Genomic DNA, 16,263 nt, shown 5'->3' with positions numbered 1-16,263 from the left:
TTCTTTGTGTTTCTCAGTCAGTTGTGTCTCAGTAAGATAGATAGTTAAGTAGGAATAATACTTAGTTTTGTCAGTTTTGTCAGTGTCAGATTATGAGAATAATCATTGGTACCATGAAAACCTTACTTAAGACATTCAATTCAATTCAATTCAATTCAGGTTTATTTGTATAGCACTTTTTACAATTAACATTGTCTCAAAGCAGCTTTACAGAACATAAACATAGAACAAAAGGTTATTATAAAGAATAATATAAAGATTAATATAATACAAAATTCAAGATTAATATTAGATATATTTTAATGTGTTTGTATTTATCCCCAATGAGCAAGTCTGAGGTGATCCAGGCAGCATATATATTCTGTATTCATATTTAACACTCGTACTGTCTACATTGTATCACATCGTCTGTATTGTCTTGTATAGTCTATATTGTTATAAGTCTCACCCAAATGACGATGGGTTCCCTTCTGAGTCTGGTTCCTCTCAAGGTTTCTTCCTCATATTGTCTTGGGTAGATTTTCCTTGCCGCTGTCGCTTGTTAGGGATATACATATATATATATATATATATATATATATATATATATATATATATATATATACACACATACTCACCGGCCACTTTATTAGGTACTCCTTAGTAGTAGTAGGTACCGCCTCAAGGTTCGACTTGTTCTGTGTTCAGAGATGCTCTTCTACATACCTCGGTTGTAACGAGTGGTTATTTGAGTTACTGTTGCCTTTCTAGCTCGAACCAGTCTGGCCATTCTCCTCTGACCTCTGGCATCAACAAGGCATTTGCGCCCACAGAACTGCCGCTCACTGGATATTTTCTCTTTTTCGGACCATTCTCTGTAAACCCTAGAGATGGTTGTGCGTGAAAATCCCAGTAGATCAGCAGTTTCTGAAATACTCAGACCAGCCTGTCTGGCACCAACAACCATGCCACGTTCAAAGTCACTTAAATCACCTTTCTTCCCCATTCTGATGCTCGGTTTGAACTGCAGCAGATCGTCTTGACCATGTCTACATGCCTAAATGCATTGAGTTGCTGCCATGTTTTTGGCTGATTAGAAATTTGCATTAACGAGCAGTTGGACAGGTGTACCTAATAAAGTGGCCGGTGAGTGTATATCACAATGAAAAAAAGAAAAAATATATATATAGTATTTTAAATTTTTTTTTTTTTTTTAAATTAATTTTAAACTTTAATTGTATATATTCATTTATTTGTTTTTTTTCCATATTTTTTCTTCTTCTTCTATATTTATTTATTTTTTCTCTCTATTCTGTTTCCATACATCTGTAAAGCTGCTTTGAGACAATAGGAAATTGTTAAAGGCACTATATTGAATTGACAGCATTTGGTAGACACCCTTATCCAGCGCGACTTACATCATCTCATTTTTATACAGCTGAGCAATTGAAGGTTAAGGGCCTTGCTCAGGGGCCCAACAGTGGCAGCTTGGTGGACCTGGGATTGAACTCACAACCTTCCGATTGGTAGCCCAACACCATAACCACTAGGCTACCATATGCCCATGAATTAACTGAATTGAATTAAACTGAATTGAATTGAACTGAATTAAATAGTACGGTGTCTTGTATAGTCTATATTGTTATAAGTGTTACATAAAATGATGATGGGTTCCCTTCTGAGTCTGGTTCCTCCGGTTCCTCCTCTATATTATTTTTCAAATTTTTTAATTAATTTTAAACTTTAATTGTATATATTCATTTATTTATTTTTTATCCGTATTTCTTCTTCTTCTTCTTCTTCTTCTTCTTCTTCTTCTTCTTCTTCTTCTTCTTCTTTTCATATATTTATTTCTTTTTCTCTCTCTCTTCTATTTCCATACTTCTGTAAAGCTTGTTTGAGACAATTGCTGCTTTGGGAAATTGTTAAAGGCGCTAATATTGAACTGAACCGAACTGAACTGAATTGAATTGAACTGGATTGAATTGAATTGAACTGAACTGAACTGAACTGAACTGAACTGAACTGAATTGAATTGAATTGAATTGAACTGAACTGAACTGAATTGAATTGAATTGAACTGGATTGAATTGAATTGAACTGAACTGAACTGAACTGAACTGAATTGAACTGAACTGAACTGAACTGAATTGAATTGAACTGAACTGAACTGAATTGAATTGAATTGAATTGAACTGGATTGAATTGAACTGAACTGAACTGAACTGAATTGAATTGAATTGAATTGAACTGGATTGAATTGAATTGAACTGAACTGAACTGAACTGAACTGAACTGAACTGAATTGAACTGAACTGAACTGAACTGAACTGAATTGAATTGAATTGAACTGGATTGAATTGAATTGAACTGAACTGAACTGAACTGAACTGAACTGAACTGAATTGAATTGAACTGGATTGAACTGGATTGAATAGTATGGTGTTATTTATGTCTGTACTTTTGAGAGTCACAAACAGCTGGAACCGAATTCCTTGTGTGACACTTGGCCAATAAATCTGATTCTGATTCAGAGGGAGCAGTAAACAAGGGGGCGGGGAGATGATGACGTCGCCGCCACCTCTGCAGTATCCGGCGGAGAGTTTCCGTTGCTCGGCCTTTTCAGCTGAGCGTCTCCGCCAGGCTGCAGTCAAAGCCAGCGCCTCCTGAACCGCCGCCCCACAATCCGACAAAATGATCATCTTCAAGGACATCATCAGCGGTGAGAATGCTCTCTAAACCAGTCTAAACACTTCCCGCACTTTGACCCTGTCGATATTTTTGATGTTTAACGCGTTTTTTTGTTTTATTTACTTCATCTCTAGTCGAAAGCCTGAGGCCTAGTTAGCTTAGTTAGCCTAGCTAGCTTTTAATGCTAACGTTCTCGCGCGCTTGTGTGTAGCTAGCATTGTATTAGAAAACATCATTTTTGATTTTATTACACTTTTTAATCGATGAATAGAGATTATTCGTGTTTAGAGAAGAATTCCTGTTGAATCTTAGTTGGCTTCCAAGTCACAAATTAAATAAAAACTACTTTATTAGCCTGTTAGCTGTTATGCTAAAATGCCGGCATGTTGACTAGCCCAGTTTTTTCCCCCCTTCCTAAACGGACACGTAGCTTTAAGATAACTCGTTTATTCACTGTGACTAACTTTTTGTCCCTGTCTATTTTATCTCGAGTGTTCGAGAAGGATTTCTTTCTACTTCAGACATCGTAAGGTTTTAGCTTTTAGCTAGTTGTTAGCGCTTAGCATGGTTTGATTATTTTTTATTTTTTTTTTCCCCTCAGGCCTGGGGCCCATTAGAGTTAAGTTATGGATCATCTCGTTTGTTAGAATAAATAGATTTGGGAAACACGACAGTATGGTTTTTTTTTAAGCTTTAATTTATTGTGTGTTTTTGTGATTAACTGATCCAGGATGAACTTTATAGTCTGTCTGAACTTTGCTGTTCTTTTCCCTTCTAGGAGATGAAATGTTCTCAGACATCTACAAACTCAAGGAGTCGGAGAACGGAATGATGATCGAGGTTGAGGGAAAGGTAAGAAAACCTCTTTTTTTTTTTTTGTCTCCTTTTAATTTAGATATAACACGTTAATATTAATCCAAACAGGTGATTCAGTTATTTGACTCCTCACTTGGTGAGTCATATGCAGGACTGACTCATGAACAAAGAACTCTTTGCACCAAGACTTTCAAGTCTGGTTTCACTGCATCAATGTTTACATTTAAATGTTTACTTTTTAATGGAAATAAAATTGCCGTTATTGTGTGAGCACGTTTCCGAAATAGTTAGAGAAAATGACTCAGGAATATTTTTGAGGCATCTGTTAGGTTTGACGCATCGATATTTGCATATTGCCTAAGGAGAAATTTTGTATTAGCGACCGTTTCTTTTCAAATGAGTAATAAAATGACTTGAAAGCAGGTGTCGCCTGGTTTTGTAATGGAACGTGAATGCAGAAACCTGACTAAACAGGTTTCCGGGCTTGTTACCGTTTTCATGTATTGCGTTGCTGTATTGGGTTTATGGCACGTCATTTGGTGTCCTGCTGTGACCAGCACACTGCAGCATAATGGTGATTCCCAAAGTTCCAGCAGAACAGCGATTTCACCAACATCCTTTTGTGTCTGTAGATGATCAGCAGATCAGAGGGGGACATCGACGATTCGCTGATCGGTGGCAACGCGTCCGCAGAGGTCCAGGATGATGGCTGTGATTCGACGACAGTCAGCGGTGTCGACATAGTCCTCAACCACAAGCTCCAGGAAACCAGTTACGACAAGAAGTCTTACATGGTCTACATCAAGGACTACATGAAGGCGTGAGTGTTCAGATATAGATAAGCGTTTCAGAGCCTTTTTTAGGATTATATTTGCTCATTCTGTTCAGTATAATGGTCACAATAGAAATCCAGACAAATGCTATTTATAATTGTGTACTGTAGTTGTTGGATTAATCTGTTGACAAGCTAAACACTCCTGTGTTTGGCTTTGGTGTTAGTTTATTTTCCAGTTTAACCTGTCCTTGGTGTTGTGCTCCTTTTTGTCAGCATCTGTTGACAGCTGAGTTGCTTCTCTTGTGAGCAATTGGGTTTTAATTTATAGATGCTAAATAAACCGTCCCTGCGCTTTCTTCATGTCTTGTCTGTGATTTGGAAGATTGAATTGGGGACAACATGGTTTTCTTTGGGAATCCTTTGTTTCTGAAGGCTTGTAATTGCTGTATAATAGACATGTTTGTTTGTTTGTTTTTTTTAACAGGGTGAAGGCCAAACTGCAGGAAACGTGTCCTGAACGAGTAGAGCCCTTCATGGCTAATGCTCCAGCTGAGGTCAAGAAAATCATTGGCAACATCAAGAATTTCCAGGTACATGTGAGCTTGTGTGTTCGAGAGAGGACATGTGATAACAATGTACGTACAATGATGACGATCTTAGGACACCTTTGGAGGTCAAGACCAATGAAACGAAATCGTATCCTGAGTACAACAAACTGCTGAAAAATCACGTCTGATTTTTTTTATTTCTCTAATCAGAACCGTCTCTGTGCAGTTTTTCACAGGCGAATCAATGAACCCAGACGGCTCGATCGGTCTGCTCGACTTCCGTGAGGATGGAGTGACACCGTACATGCTTTTCTTCAAAGACGGTCTTGAGTCTGAGAAATGTGTAAGTGTCTCCTGTCTGCGTGTAATGGCTAAAGACGTGTCAGGCTTCGTGTTTGTGTAGGAACGCAGTTTTTGTTTAAGAAACTTGTCATCGTGAAGCGTAAACCCACCTTTAGTGTTGCTGTTTGAGGGTTAAACTCCTGAGGACCTTTCATTTGCCGTTTAGTAATCAATCAGGCAAAATGGTGTCATTTTCTACTTGTATTGGATTATTTGTATGCTCTATAGAGAGCACTTGTTGCTCGTTTTATCAAATAACTATAGCCTCGTCTTGTGGCATCTACTGATAGACCTGCTGCCGTTATCAGTGGCCTCTGGGTTTGCACTGAGATGCGACAGTAAACCTCCTCGCGCTTTCTATCTGTCTGGAACGTGGCAGAAGCAGATTGAAGAGAGGAGAACAGGCCGTCTGTGTCGGTCTGGCGTTGGAATGAAAGTTTAACTGATTTCATGTCACATGGGTACTAACTAATAAGCTGAGGGAGCTAGTACAAAAACAAACACACCCTAGATCGTGTGAATCATGTCTGATCTATGTGTGTGTTTTGTGTGATTTTTCTCTTCAGTAAAATACCCTGCTCGTGTCCCTGGCTGCTTCTCATCAGTGGCTGGCCGTGAAAGCTTTTGGATCAGATCACTCATTCCACACGACTCCATCAGGATCAGGACCGGAAGCTCTCTTAAACCTCCTTCTCCTTCCTCCTCCTCAACGGCCACCGCTTCGATTCCTATAATCAGTGTCCATGCAGAACTCGAAGCCCCTCCACACCCCAGCTCGGGGGGGGTGAACAGTATTATAGTGAGCTGGATCACATCAGAGCTTTGCATTGTCAGGGCAAGAAGACATGAATGATGCAGCTCACTTTAGGGTTTATTTTTTTAATTTCATCAACTTTTGACTGCCTGGGAATTGGTTTTGCTGTGTGCATGTCGGCGCTCAGACGGCAGTCGTACAGGTATTATTGCCCCCTTTCCTGCCCATGTTGTCCGAATCACAGAATTGTATAGGATTTCTTGGCACTATTTGTGAAATAAAGTCAAGCTGCTGGCTAAAGGTGTCTTGTGTGGAGAGTAAAGAATTATTTATTTGCAACTTTCCCTGCACAGAATTGAACATTTTCAGGTATTGCTTTAAAGGAACGCTGAAGGACTTAATCTCCCTCTCGCGTATAGAAGCGTATAGAATTTTGTAAAGCCAGGGTGTGACTTAACCGGTTCCTCTGGTGTGTCTGAAGCGCTGGTGCGGGTTTAGAAAGTTCTGTTCCGGGGATTTGATGCTGAATAAGGATTGATTAAAAGTCCTGTAGTTAGCATTTTAATTTAAAACCCATTTCAGATCATTAAGTTTTAGGGTTTATGCTGTAACCATCTGAATTATTGAAAAAGGGCAAATGACGTGTGTTATTCATTTTCCAACTGATGTGTAAATTATTTATGTCAGCAGAGTGATTCAGTTTGCTATTCCAATACGTCGATTGAGTATTTTCTGTACAACTTTATAATTAACGTCAGTGAGAAGGTGAAGTTTTGTCGTCACAAACCTGCCTGTTGGTATAGAAAATCTAAGTAGTAAGGTTCTTGGATCTAATTCCTGGGCTTTTTTCTGCATGTTTTGGGTTAAATCTGTTCTGGTCAAGCAGCCAGCATCGTAATTAATTCTTTACAATATCAAAGAATATCTTTGACGGTGGTTTGAGAAATCAGGAAGGTAAAAAAAAAGACATTTTATAACAGAGACAAAGGGTTGAATTTTTGTACTAAACCTTTACTTCAGCAGTGTGTACAAGCCTTAAAGCTGATCCTAAAGTCATAAACACAGGTTTTGTCTACATGCTGCTCTCTAACATTACATCACCGTTAATTATTCTGCAAAAATAACTGAAATAAACTTATTCCTGATAAAAAGTGGTAAAAATTCTTAAAAACTGCATCCAGGCACGTGCTGCTAGATTTTTCTTTACGCTATTCAGGAGGCAGGATATGTTTCCATGACAACCGGTCTACCTCGTTACAGCGACAAACTATGATTTACAAGATAACGGAAGCAGAGTGTGAGAGTAAGACGAGCTGCTCAGTCGCTCTTCTCCTCGTTCTGGTAATGTCTGTACTCGGGCTTCAGCTCCCAGGTGTTCTTGTGAGTTCCCTTCACGTTGTAGATTCCGATGTCACGCAGGATCTCCTTCAGGTAAATCTGAGTGCAGGACACAAGTAACAAGTTCATCAATTCCATTGAATTTATTTTACTGACGTATCAAAGCAGCAGAGTTTACAATTAAGTTACGGTGATGAGTAAAAACTCCCTGAGATGATGTGGGGAAGAAACCGTGAGAGGAACCGCTTCCTCATTTGGGTGACACGACAGGAAACGTCAATGTAAATAATGTCGTTTCTAGTCCAGTGGAATTGTGTAAACAAGAGCTCATTACAGACTTAACACTAATTCCTGCTTCACTGATGAAGACCTGAGCACAAAACTGACCGACTCGACGACATCGTGATGGTCTCCAAGTGGATCTATCTACAACTTCTGGGTCACAGGCTGTCCATGTAGGACACTTGGTCAAAAGTAATCTCGGGTTTGAAAAGTCTTGTGTCTTTTGTGTACTTTTCTGGATGCAAGCTTCAGGATCTCATTTCAAGCAACAGGGCAAGTTTTATTTTCCCCCCAAAACACAATCTAATCCGTATAGATGTTTCAGTTTGAACCTCGAGTCTTAACTTGTCAGTTTAAACGAACGTTAGAACTTTAGTGCTGTAGTTAATAAGCAGCTCGTGTGAGTGAACTACAACCTTTTTAAACGATTCTAACGCGAATAGAAATCTAAAATTACAAGTCACACTAATTCGAATCAATCGAGGCTTTGTTATTAGCAAAAACACGGAACGTATAAAAAAAAAAAAAAGTGAGGATGTGAGTTTTATTTTTATTTAACTAACATGTTGCTTTTTGTCCTCTTAGACGTTCGTTTTGGTCGGCTGTGTAAACCGTTGCTATAGAAACGAATCGTGAATAGACATCTTTAATATGAGGAAAATAAACTCTATTAAGAGAGAAAGCTGACCAATCAGAATGGAGATGGTGGGATGATTCACTCCTCTAACAGCTTGTTTTACTTTAGCTACACTAATCAGTCATCAGTGTGCATGATGGGATAAACAAACAAACAAACAAAAAGTCTTCTCGGGGTTCTTACCACGGGCTGTTTGGTGATGTCCACTAGGTCTTTAATATTGTAATACTGATGCTTCTCAAAGGCAGAGAAGAGCATGTCCAACACCTGATGCTTGTCTGCTCGTGCTCTTTTGCCTTCTTCCTTCTTCTTTTTCTCATAATCCAGCTGGGAAGAAAAAAAAAATAAAAAATGGCTCAGCTAGGAAACGCTTCTGATTCCTGCTAACACACTTGTACGAGACATTGAGGCACCACAACGACCTGGAACTAGACGTCGACAAAACATTCGAGACACTGACGGAGCTGTTCGGTATGCCGTGTTCGTATCCATGACAACAAACAAGTATAGTGCGGATACTGTGTGACGTAATGAAGCCGAGCCGCTGATTTATCACCACGACGCTGATTAATTTCCACATCCACCTTGTTGTTTTATTCCTCTTATACCACAGCAATTTATTAACGATTACAATTTCATAACATTGCAACACCGCGTATGCTTTCTTTTATACGTTAATAGGAACATTTAAGGTCAAAGAATGTCCGTGTAACAAAAAGTTGTAAAGTTTCAGCAGCTTTAAGCCTCACCACTCTCTCTATGTCTGTATCTCTCATTGTTAAAAAGACAATTAAATGCAGCTCGTTAACCAATAACTCCTAAAATCTCCTGACACTGGAGACTCCGTCCATAAATAGAATATAAATTTCACATACGGCAAGAAACGAACTCAAATCTACGTCACACCGTGTTTTTTGTTTTGTTATGGCAAACGAATCAACCCTTTCTGACCAATCAGATCTGAGAATTCAGCAGCACTGTGATATGAATCTATACCAAAGTGTGTTATTGTGAGATCGATATTCTTATGATAAACCCGACTCACGTTATACGCGTGATTGGCCACGGGTTTGTAGTTAGTGGTGACGGCTTTCTCCAGCTGCTGAGAGAACCGATGAGGCTTCGACGACTCCTCGATCTGCAGCCTGTAAGAAAGCAAAAGACGAATCAGAAAGCAAACAGTATATAAAGCTGTGTGTGTGTGCTTAAGACTATACACACTTACCTTTTTAACCTCATGTAGTGCTCGTTGGCGCCTGGTCTGCACTCGGCTCGCTGCACCACCACGCCCTCCAGCGCTATTTTGTCTTTGTGAGGAATCACACACACACACACACACACACACACAGAGTGCACTATTAAAATATGATCATCTAAAAGAAGCACACACACTGTGACGACACCAAACTCCACTTCTGTTCAGTCGCCATTTTCTCCAAAACTCTCATTACACACGTCTCTCCGTTTTCCGACACACGACCTACCAAATAATCTTACTGTCTGCATGATGATTGTCTTATCATCTCACACCACAACTTATAAGCATCATCAGTTAAAACTGGTGTCTGAGACTCTGTTTAATCTAAAGACGCTCCAATAGTCCTGAGAGTAGACAGAGGACTCACCTGGACTCGTACCAGTACCTGAACCGCTGCCTTCAGCGTCTGACTGGCCTATGAGAAGGATGGCAACATGAGAACCAAAGAAACACACACACAAGCCAAGCCTCACACACACACACACCACACAGTGAGTAACCTGTCGCCCCAAATCCCTATTCTGAAGCATGTTCACTTCACTCCTACTCCAACAGCCGGAGTCTCCGAACAGTGTTCTTGAAGGTGATTGAACCACACACACACACACACACACACACACACAGTCAGTTCACACATTCCTGCACCAGTTATGTTCAGTAGGATCAGTGGTGTCTCAAGTGGTTAAAGCTCTGGGTTGTTGATCAGGGTTCAAGCCCCAGCACTGCCAAGCTGCCACTGTTGGGCAATTGACACCCAAACTGAAGAGAACATTGTTTTTGTGCCTATGAAGGCCTCAGATTCTTGCTCTAGGCTGTTATTTAAGTTTATCTTCACTTCCGTCCAGCTCAGACCAGTCTGTTCATTCTCCTCTGATCTCTCGCTCATCAACAAGGCATTTCTTACTTCTGCTCATGGGAAGTTTTGTTTTGTTCTTCCCTGTGAACGAGCGGTTACTATAGAAACAATACCGCGATAGTATAAGCGTATTAATGTAATGTTATAGAAAAGGAATCTTGTGACCAATCAGGATTGAGGATGCAGTTCAACAGCACAAACCAAAAATTGCTGAAAAGGAGCTGTCATTTTGTACTCGGGTCGTCCTGAGCGCTGGAGTGAGGAGAGAAGAAAACCTCTTCATATTGAGATTGAAATGCAGAATCTCTCTCAGGAAAAACCCCAAAAGCAGTCCTGACACTGAGGCAAACTCCAGCTCAGCCTTAAACAAGCAACGTTGATCATGCACACACACACGCAAAATCCAAGCGTAGCACAGAAACACCGCTCATATGAGAGAGAGAGAGAGAGAGAGAGACAGAGAGAGAGAATATTGATTTGGTTTGTGAAAACCAGGTTATTGTCACAGAAGTGCACCACTGAATCACACACCCCACGGCAACACGACACGACACACGTTAATCCATTAATAAAGCAGACATGGAGGTCGCGCACGGAGCAGCGGCAGGAAAGCTCGAACACACACGGACACGTTCATTACACCAAAACTGCCGATCGATCATCGATGTGAATCACCCGGGTAGAGAAATCAAATCGAGAATGAAGAGAAAGAAATAACAGGAAGGGAGAGGGGGAGAGAGAGAGAGAGAGAGAGAGAGAGACAGAGAGAGAGAGAGAGAGATGTTAATGACTTACCTGTCCAGCAGCAGCTCAGATGTTTCTACACATCAGCTATTTAATATTAGCTCATATCTCAGGCTTTCATTAGGATTTTAAGAAACACATTTAAACTGATTTAGTTATTTATTAATCTATTTATTGACTCTAGGACACAGTATCACTTAGGCAGTGTTTATCGTAGCAAACCACGGAAGGTAGAAAAAAGCCGAGGATTTAAAAGACCATATGTATTTAATTGTGTAAGTTTAATTTCTATTTAAATACATTTTGACTGATGTTCACTTAACATCGTTAAACACTAAAACTGAACTGATGCTGCTTTATATGATAAACAAATGACCTCGACACAGCAGTCTTAGCTAAATATTACCTCAGTAATAACAGCTAGCTAAGGAGATCTAATATTGATTTAGATATAATATTAGATAGATATATTTAGATAGATATTAGATATAATATTGATCAATATGCCATAATATTATTTTTCTAATAAGCTAATTCATGTTTGAGTGTTAGCATGTTAGCTAATCCTGTGACTTTAAAACAAATAAGACTCTATGACCAGCTAGCTAACATTATGCTAGCTATAACACCATTAATCATGGTAGCTAACAAGCTGTTATAAAATGTTAAATAGTTCACATTCGAGCTAGCAATGATTAGCCTAATGTTATATCCTAGATGAAACCATTTGCTAAGTCTGCTAATAAGCTAGCTAACAAACAATAGAAAAGAATTGGTGGATAATGGCATTAGTGAAAGTAGCTAGCAAGCTAGTTAAGCTAACTATTATGATGTGATTGAAATTGATGGTAACTTAAATCCAGGTTTTTGACCAACCGAGCTAAAAGAATTCTAATAATGATGTGCTAATAATGAAATGCTCAGTTTAGGTCTGAGATCTTGGTCACTTTAAGCTGTAACATAACCCCTGTGCCTCAGGAGGTGAACTCTTTACCTGAGAATGTCTCTGTGTACACAGCCAGGGTCTGTCCCCCGACCGTCTGCAGGGTGAACGGGTGTTCACGAGGCGCTCGCACCATGGACGCCTTCTCCCCCATGCTCTCTATCGTTGTCAGCTCTTCGTTTAGCGTGAAGGACACCTAAAAAAGAGAGAGTCAGGACTGGGACACGATGCATCTATTCTACATTTAAACCATCTCCGAGTCCAACACACAGTAAAACACTGCACACTGGTATACTCACCTCAGCCTTCCCCTGATTCCTGTAAAGATCAAACACACAAACAAAAATCTCTCAGTGTAAATATTCTGTGCTAAACATCTCCTAATGAATACACGGATTAATAACCACGTCACTCACTTCCCAATTCTGAGCTTTCCCACTTCTCCTCTTCCTGATGCTTTGGCCCATTGCTGAGACAAATACTTCGGTACCTGTGTGACAATCAGGACTAACGTTAGGTCTATAACAGACTCAAGAAGGTGTAAATGTGGGCATTTCCATTTAAATTTAAAAGAGAAGATCCTAGTAAAGATAAAAGTTATTCACAAAGCATCTTAAACCTTAACAGAGCGCTTAAGGTCAAAAAATGTTAGGAGTAGAGACGAGGACTTTTGGGTGGCTTAAGAGCTTCTTTAGCTGAGGAGAAAATGGCTGAAATGCAAAAAGGGACAAGAAATGTGTTCCAGACAACGGATGACACACGATTTAGAGATGACAATAAGACTACAAGTTGTGTCTTCGTACTGGGGGAGGAAAGCGGAGGAACATGCAAACTCTACACACAGAAAAACGGTGGCAGGAATCAAACCTCCAACCCCAGAGATGTGAGGAAAACATTCTACCTATCTAATAAGTCACCATGCCTTCAAGTAGCTGCATATGTTTATTGTTCAAATAATCTAAAGGATCCATTAAACAACACGATGTCTAACAGTCTACAACGAGGCTGCATCCATGCACAAAACACCAAGACAAAGGAGTGTTCTATTCCTCACATATACACGAGCGAGGTGTTTCTCACACAAGCCTTTATTATTACATTCCTTAGATTTAGGACGTTATATCCTAAATACATGGTGTGTTCTGTAGCCTACAAGCAACGAGTTACTGGAAAAAATAACTGGGAAGTTCAGAACCAGTATTAGGTTTATTGCCAGGTTCTGTAGGGTTCTACATGTACAGGAATGTGTCTTGGTGTGTAGGTGCATAGTGATAATAGAGAAGAAGCATAAATATAGGACAGAAAGTTGACATTCCAGCTTAAGTCTGAAAAGGAGTAAAGCTTGTGTTTATGGCGTTAATAAAATGTAGCTTGTTACAGCCAAAGAAAAAGCCTTTGGTTCATTAATAAACAAATAGATAAATAAATAAATAAGTTAATACATAAATAAATACAGTAAATAAATGAATACATAAATGAATAAATAAATACATAAATAAATAAGTAAATAGTTAATGTTAATTTAAAAGCATCAGCCGTATTATGTTACGCACAGATCCTTTAACTGTGACGAATGTGCTGATGAAGAACCGTCGATTGTCACCGCATCAAGATGAAAACTAATAATTATATAATTGTGTCCAACTTATTTAGAGAAAATTATGGTGCATGCGGATGATTTATTTGAAGCAGGATTCGGGTGACGTTATATATATCTGTATATATTATATATATAAATATATTTACTACACAGTATTATTAGCAATGCTAACGAAGCTAGCTAGGCTACATGCTAGGCTACATGCTAGGCTACATGCGCGTGCGTTACTAACCTTAACCAACCAAACGCCTGTGTTTTGTTTGGCTCCGGTTAAATCCACGTCTGATCTTTCTGACATTCTCACTGCTCGTGTCGATAATTAGTTTTTTATAATTTCATCAGGATTTGTTATGTTTTATAAGAGCATAATGTGTTGTCTTACACACTGGGACTGTTTACCACCATAGAGCAGCAAAACAATCACGTGACCTCTGTCGTAACTTCCGGTTTCTCTCTCCGCCATGCTTATTCTTTATCTTCTTCTTGTTATTAAAAATGGCATAAATCATAATTGTTTGAAATTAAACGTAAACCAATAGATAATAGCCTAGCTTTCATTTATAGCTAATAAAGTATGATATAACCATAAGATTTATTATTGTATTTATTCAATTTCCATTTATTAATGAGTGTGTGTGTGTGTGTGTGTGTGTGAGAGAGAGAGACTTAGAGAGTGTGTGTGTGAGAGAGAGAGGCTTAGAGAGAGTGTGTGTGAGAGAGACTTAGAGTGTGTGTGTGTGAGAGAGAGACTTAGAGAGAGTGTCTGTGTGTGTGTGTGAGAGAGAGAGACTTAGAGAGTGCGTGTGTGAGAGAGAGGCTTAGAGAGAGTGTGTGTGAGAGAGACTTAGAGAGAGTGTCTGTGTGTGTGTGTGTGAGAGAGAGAGACTTAGAGAGTGTGTGTGTGAGAGAGAGGCTTAGAGAGAGTGTGTGTGTGTGTGAGAGAGACTTAGAGAGAGTGTGTGTGTGTGTGTGAGAGAGAGAGAGACTTAGAGTGTGTGTGTGTGTGAGAGAGAGACTTAGAGAGAGTGTCTGTGTGTGTGAGAGAGAGAGACCTAGAGAGTGTGTGTGTGTGAGAGAGAGAGAGAGAAAGAGAGAGATTATGACTAGTGTTGTTTATTGTAAGTGTTTGTTGCCTTTTTTGGACTCCTTTATCATTTGTAATGTTGCTCCCATTTAAAACAGTTCGGCTCAAGCACAGAGATTTTTAGGGTCATGATTGAGGACAATGTCCCGTCCAGAGACAAGCTGATTCGTGTTGAGGTTTTGTTCAAACCGACCATAAAAAATACCCTCTCGGCATCAGCATTAGAACGTGGAAGCACTAAAACCAAGGCTTTGATAGCCTCTCAAATTGGTTCAATCCAGTCACCTATGAAAAAAGGAACCAGGGGCCTCTTTTACTCGTTTTCTGGCACCATCTCCGGGCCCCCAGTTTGAGAACCACTGGCCTAGACTACTTGTGACATAAGACCCAAATGAGTGACTGTCACGCTCAATGCGTGACACTTGAGAGCCCTGAAAGTATTATAACTGTATTTAAGGAGTCAATCACTTACATTCAACACACACCTATGAAATTAAATATATCAATAAATAAACAACAAAACTGACACAAAAGCACCAAAATGTGACCAGACATGATATTGCTTTCAATGGGTTTTCATTGGGACAAAACTCCAGGTTAAATGTAACGGTGTGTAAGATAAGCCTCAGAAAATTAAATGTATGGATAATGATAAAATTAAAGGAAACAAAAAAAATCTCATTTTTTTAATCTCAATCTTAATAAAAGCATGAAAATACAGCACAGGAAAAACAGATTTATATTTGATGTCACATCCTCTTGTGGTAAAAAAAATCCCAAACACAAACTACAGACTAAACACAATCCTGTACAATATCATACTAATAGAACTGGAAGTTTGTCTTGTCGGAGATGTTTCCAGTTGTCATCATTTTTGGTTGAATTGTTGAAACTACTAATCAGTGCTGTAGCCCGATGCTCAGGTTCCAGAATGCTGCTGCATTTTTCAACCCTATATTCTGTTAAAACATGGATTTGTTTGGGGCAGAGCTAATTTTCAGGGCCAGAAATCCAGCATGAATCATCGCTTGGCAATGTGTAGTATTCTGTTTTGTATTTCCTAACTGTTCTGATGAATTTGATCATATTATATGATAAACAAGATAACTTTAGACTTTTACAAACCGCACCTTTAATGGAGTCCATGATTTTTTTTTTAACAACATCACTTGGGGTGTAACAAGTTCCTCAGAGGAACATTCGATCCTTGCTGTGTGAGAAGCGTGTGTTGAGCTCTTGACTCTTTTTCAGCAGAGCTTTCTTTTGCGCCTCGTCGAATCGGTTCACCTGCAGGTCGGCGTCTCGGTCGAAGGGCCTCCTCTCAACCGGCTTGTTCGAGTCCTCCTCAGCTTTCCTCTTCATTTTCTTGGCGTGTATGGTCATGAGCGACTCCCCTCTCTTGGAATCCTGACAAGGAGAACCAGCGGTTGTACAGTTAAAAATCGAGCTACGATTCCTTTTACAATGAAACAGATTTCTAAACGGACAAATTGTTCATGAACCTTTAACAGGGAGGGTGCCAATAATTTTGAAACTAGCGTTCTGGCACACCAAGACTAACTAAAAGACTTACAACTGTCTCTAGATCATTTACCACATGTGTAGGGCAAAGGGTG

General features: G+C 39.5%; 3 protein-coding genes and 3 non-coding genes across 7 annotated transcripts in view; 4 read left to right on the top strand and 2 right to left on the bottom strand.

The window, feature by feature from the left end:
• The first annotated feature begins 2,544 nt into the window (after positions 1 to 2,544).
• tpt1 (tumor protein, translationally-controlled 1) lies at positions 2,545 to 6,209 on the top strand. Its single transcript, XM_060860836.1, has 6 exons — positions 2,545 to 2,701; positions 3,449 to 3,522; positions 4,119 to 4,306; positions 4,746 to 4,851; positions 5,036 to 5,152; positions 5,718 to 6,209. The coding sequence occupies exons 1-6, from the start codon at positions 2,674 to 2,676 to the stop codon at positions 5,718 to 5,720; spliced, it is 516 nt and encodes a 171-aa protein (XP_060716819.1). The 5' UTR covers positions 2,545 to 2,673; the 3' UTR covers positions 5,721 to 6,209.
• On the top strand, positions 4,532 to 4,664 carry LOC132839895 (small nucleolar RNA SNORA31). Its single transcript, XR_009647773.1, has one exon. It is a non-coding gene; the product is annotated as a small nucleolar RNA SNORA31 (small nucleolar RNA).
• LOC132839900 (small nucleolar RNA SNORD58) lies at positions 4,901 to 4,971 on the top strand. The gene has a single exon (XR_009647777.1). It is a non-coding gene; the product is annotated as a small nucleolar RNA SNORD58 (small nucleolar RNA).
• On the top strand, positions 5,426 to 5,557 carry LOC132839894 (small nucleolar RNA SNORA31). The gene has a single exon (XR_009647772.1). It is a non-coding gene; the product is annotated as a small nucleolar RNA SNORA31 (small nucleolar RNA).
• Positions 6,210 to 6,895: 686 nt separating the features above from the next.
• gtf2f2a (general transcription factor IIF, polypeptide 2a) lies at positions 6,896 to 13,991 on the bottom strand. Of its 2 annotated transcripts, XM_060860834.1 has the most exons (9): positions 13,796 to 13,991; positions 12,380 to 12,453; positions 12,263 to 12,281; positions 12,015 to 12,159; positions 9,788 to 9,835; positions 9,388 to 9,469; positions 9,208 to 9,307; positions 8,346 to 8,489; positions 6,896 to 7,342 (listed from the first exon to the last, which is right to left on the bottom strand). In XM_060860834.1, the coding sequence occupies exons 1-9, from the start codon at positions 13,859 to 13,861 to the stop codon at positions 7,223 to 7,225; spliced, it is 798 nt and encodes a 265-aa protein (XP_060716817.1). In that variant the 5' UTR covers positions 13,862 to 13,991; the 3' UTR covers positions 6,896 to 7,222. The 2 variants fall into 2 exon arrangements, with proteins under 2 accessions (XP_060716817.1, XP_060716818.1); XM_060860835.1 differs by lacking the exon at positions 9,788 to 9,835.
• Positions 13,992 to 15,189: 1,198 nt separating this feature from the next.
• gpalpp1 (GPALPP motifs containing 1) overlaps positions 15,190 to 16,263 on the bottom strand; it is a 3,719-nt gene continuing 2,645 nt past the window's right edge. The window contains exon 6 of the mRNA XM_060860154.1: positions 15,190 to 16,054. Within this exon, the coding sequence (XP_060716137.1) occupies positions 15,836 to 16,054 (219 nt within the window). The 3' untranslated portion in view covers positions 15,190 to 15,835. The remainder of the gene's footprint in view (positions 16,055 to 16,263) is intronic.

Source organism: Tachysurus vachellii, chromosome 24 (genome assembly GCF_030014155.1).
Source record: "Tachysurus vachellii isolate PV-2020 chromosome 24, HZAU_Pvac_v1, whole genome shotgun sequence".
Taxonomy (NCBI): Eukaryota; Metazoa; Chordata; class Actinopteri; order Siluriformes; family Bagridae; genus Tachysurus; species Tachysurus vachellii.
The sequence above is the reverse complement of the archived record's forward strand: the minus strand, read 5'-3'. Positions and strand labels throughout refer to the sequence as shown.

Excerpts from the sequence above, each read along its gene's own strand:
- gtf2f2a (XM_060860834.1), bottom strand. The coding sequence starts at position 13,861 with ATGTCAGAAAGATCAGACGTGGATTTAACCGGAGCCAAACAAAACACA. Across the intron at positions 9,470-9,787 it reads AGGTACTGGTACGAGTCCAG|ACAAAATAGCGCTGGAGGGC; the intron begins GTGAGTCCTCTG and ends TTCCTCACAAAG. Across the intron at positions 7,343-8,345 it reads ACATCACCAAACAGCCCGTG|ATTTACCTGAAGGAGATCCT; the intron begins GTAAGAACCCCG and ends TCCTGCACTCAG.
- tpt1 (XM_060860836.1), top strand. The coding sequence starts at position 2,674 with ATGATCATCTTCAAGGACATCATCAGCG. Across the intron at positions 3,523-4,118 it reads TGATCGAGGTTGAGGGAAAG|ATGATCAGCAGATCAGAGGG; the intron begins GTAAGAAAACCT and ends TTGTGTCTGTAG. Across the intron at positions 4,852-5,035 it reads GCAACATCAAGAATTTCCAG|TTTTTCACAGGCGAATCAAT; the intron begins GTACATGTGAGC and ends GTCTCTGTGCAG.